Here is a 534-nt window from a genome sequence, read left to right as displayed (position 1 = left end):
GGGATCGGGATCGGGATCGGTGCTCCAGCCCCTGACTCTCCTCTCTCCATCCAGGCCAGTTCTACAGCAACGGCGGCCACTCCAACTCGGGGGGCGGCGGCGGCGGCGGCTCCTCGGGCTACGGCTCCTATTACCAGTCCGGCGACGGGTACACGGCGCCGGCGCCGCCCAAACACGGCGGCAAGAAGCAGCAGCACGGCGGGGGCCAGAAGGCCTCCTACGGCTCCGGCTACTCGGCCCACCAGGGCCAGCAGCCCTACGGGCAGGGCCAGTACGGCGGCTACGGCCCCGGGCAGGGCAAGCAGAAGGGCTACGGCCACGGCCAGGGCGGCGGCGGCGGCGGAGGAGGATACTCCTACTCCAACTCCTACAACTCGCCCAGCGGAGGCTCCGACTACAACTACGAGAGCAAATACAGTGAGTGAGGGTCGGGGAGGGAGGAAGGGAGGGATGGGAGGGGTGGGAGAGAGGGATGGGTGGGAGAGAGGGATGGATGGAGGGAGGGATGGGTGGATGGATGGATGGATGGGTGGG

General features: G+C 68.7%; 1 protein-coding gene across 1 annotated transcript in view; it reads right to left on the bottom strand.

The window, feature by feature from the left end:
• Nucleotides 1-400, bottom strand: part of LOC113979923 (AP-1 complex subunit mu-2-like) — a gene marked incomplete at its 5' end in the record, with an annotated part of 1,268 nt that extends 868 nt beyond the window's left edge. Inside the window, one exon of the mRNA XM_027707202.1 lies at nt 135-400. Coding sequence (XP_027563003.1) covers nt 135-400 — 266 coding nt within the window. The remainder of the gene's footprint in view (nt 1-134) is intronic.
• Between the last annotated feature and the right edge of the window lie 134 nt (nt 401-534).

This window comes from Neopelma chrysocephalum, unplaced genomic scaffold, assembly GCF_003984885.1.
Source record: "Neopelma chrysocephalum unplaced genomic scaffold, ASM398488v2 Primary Assembly neopelma1_90571, whole genome shotgun sequence".
In the NCBI taxonomy this organism is placed as follows: domain Eukaryota; kingdom Metazoa; phylum Chordata; class Aves; order Passeriformes; family Pipridae; genus Neopelma; species Neopelma chrysocephalum.
Note: the sequence above shows the minus strand (reverse complement) of the source record. Positions and strands in the feature narration are given on the sequence as shown.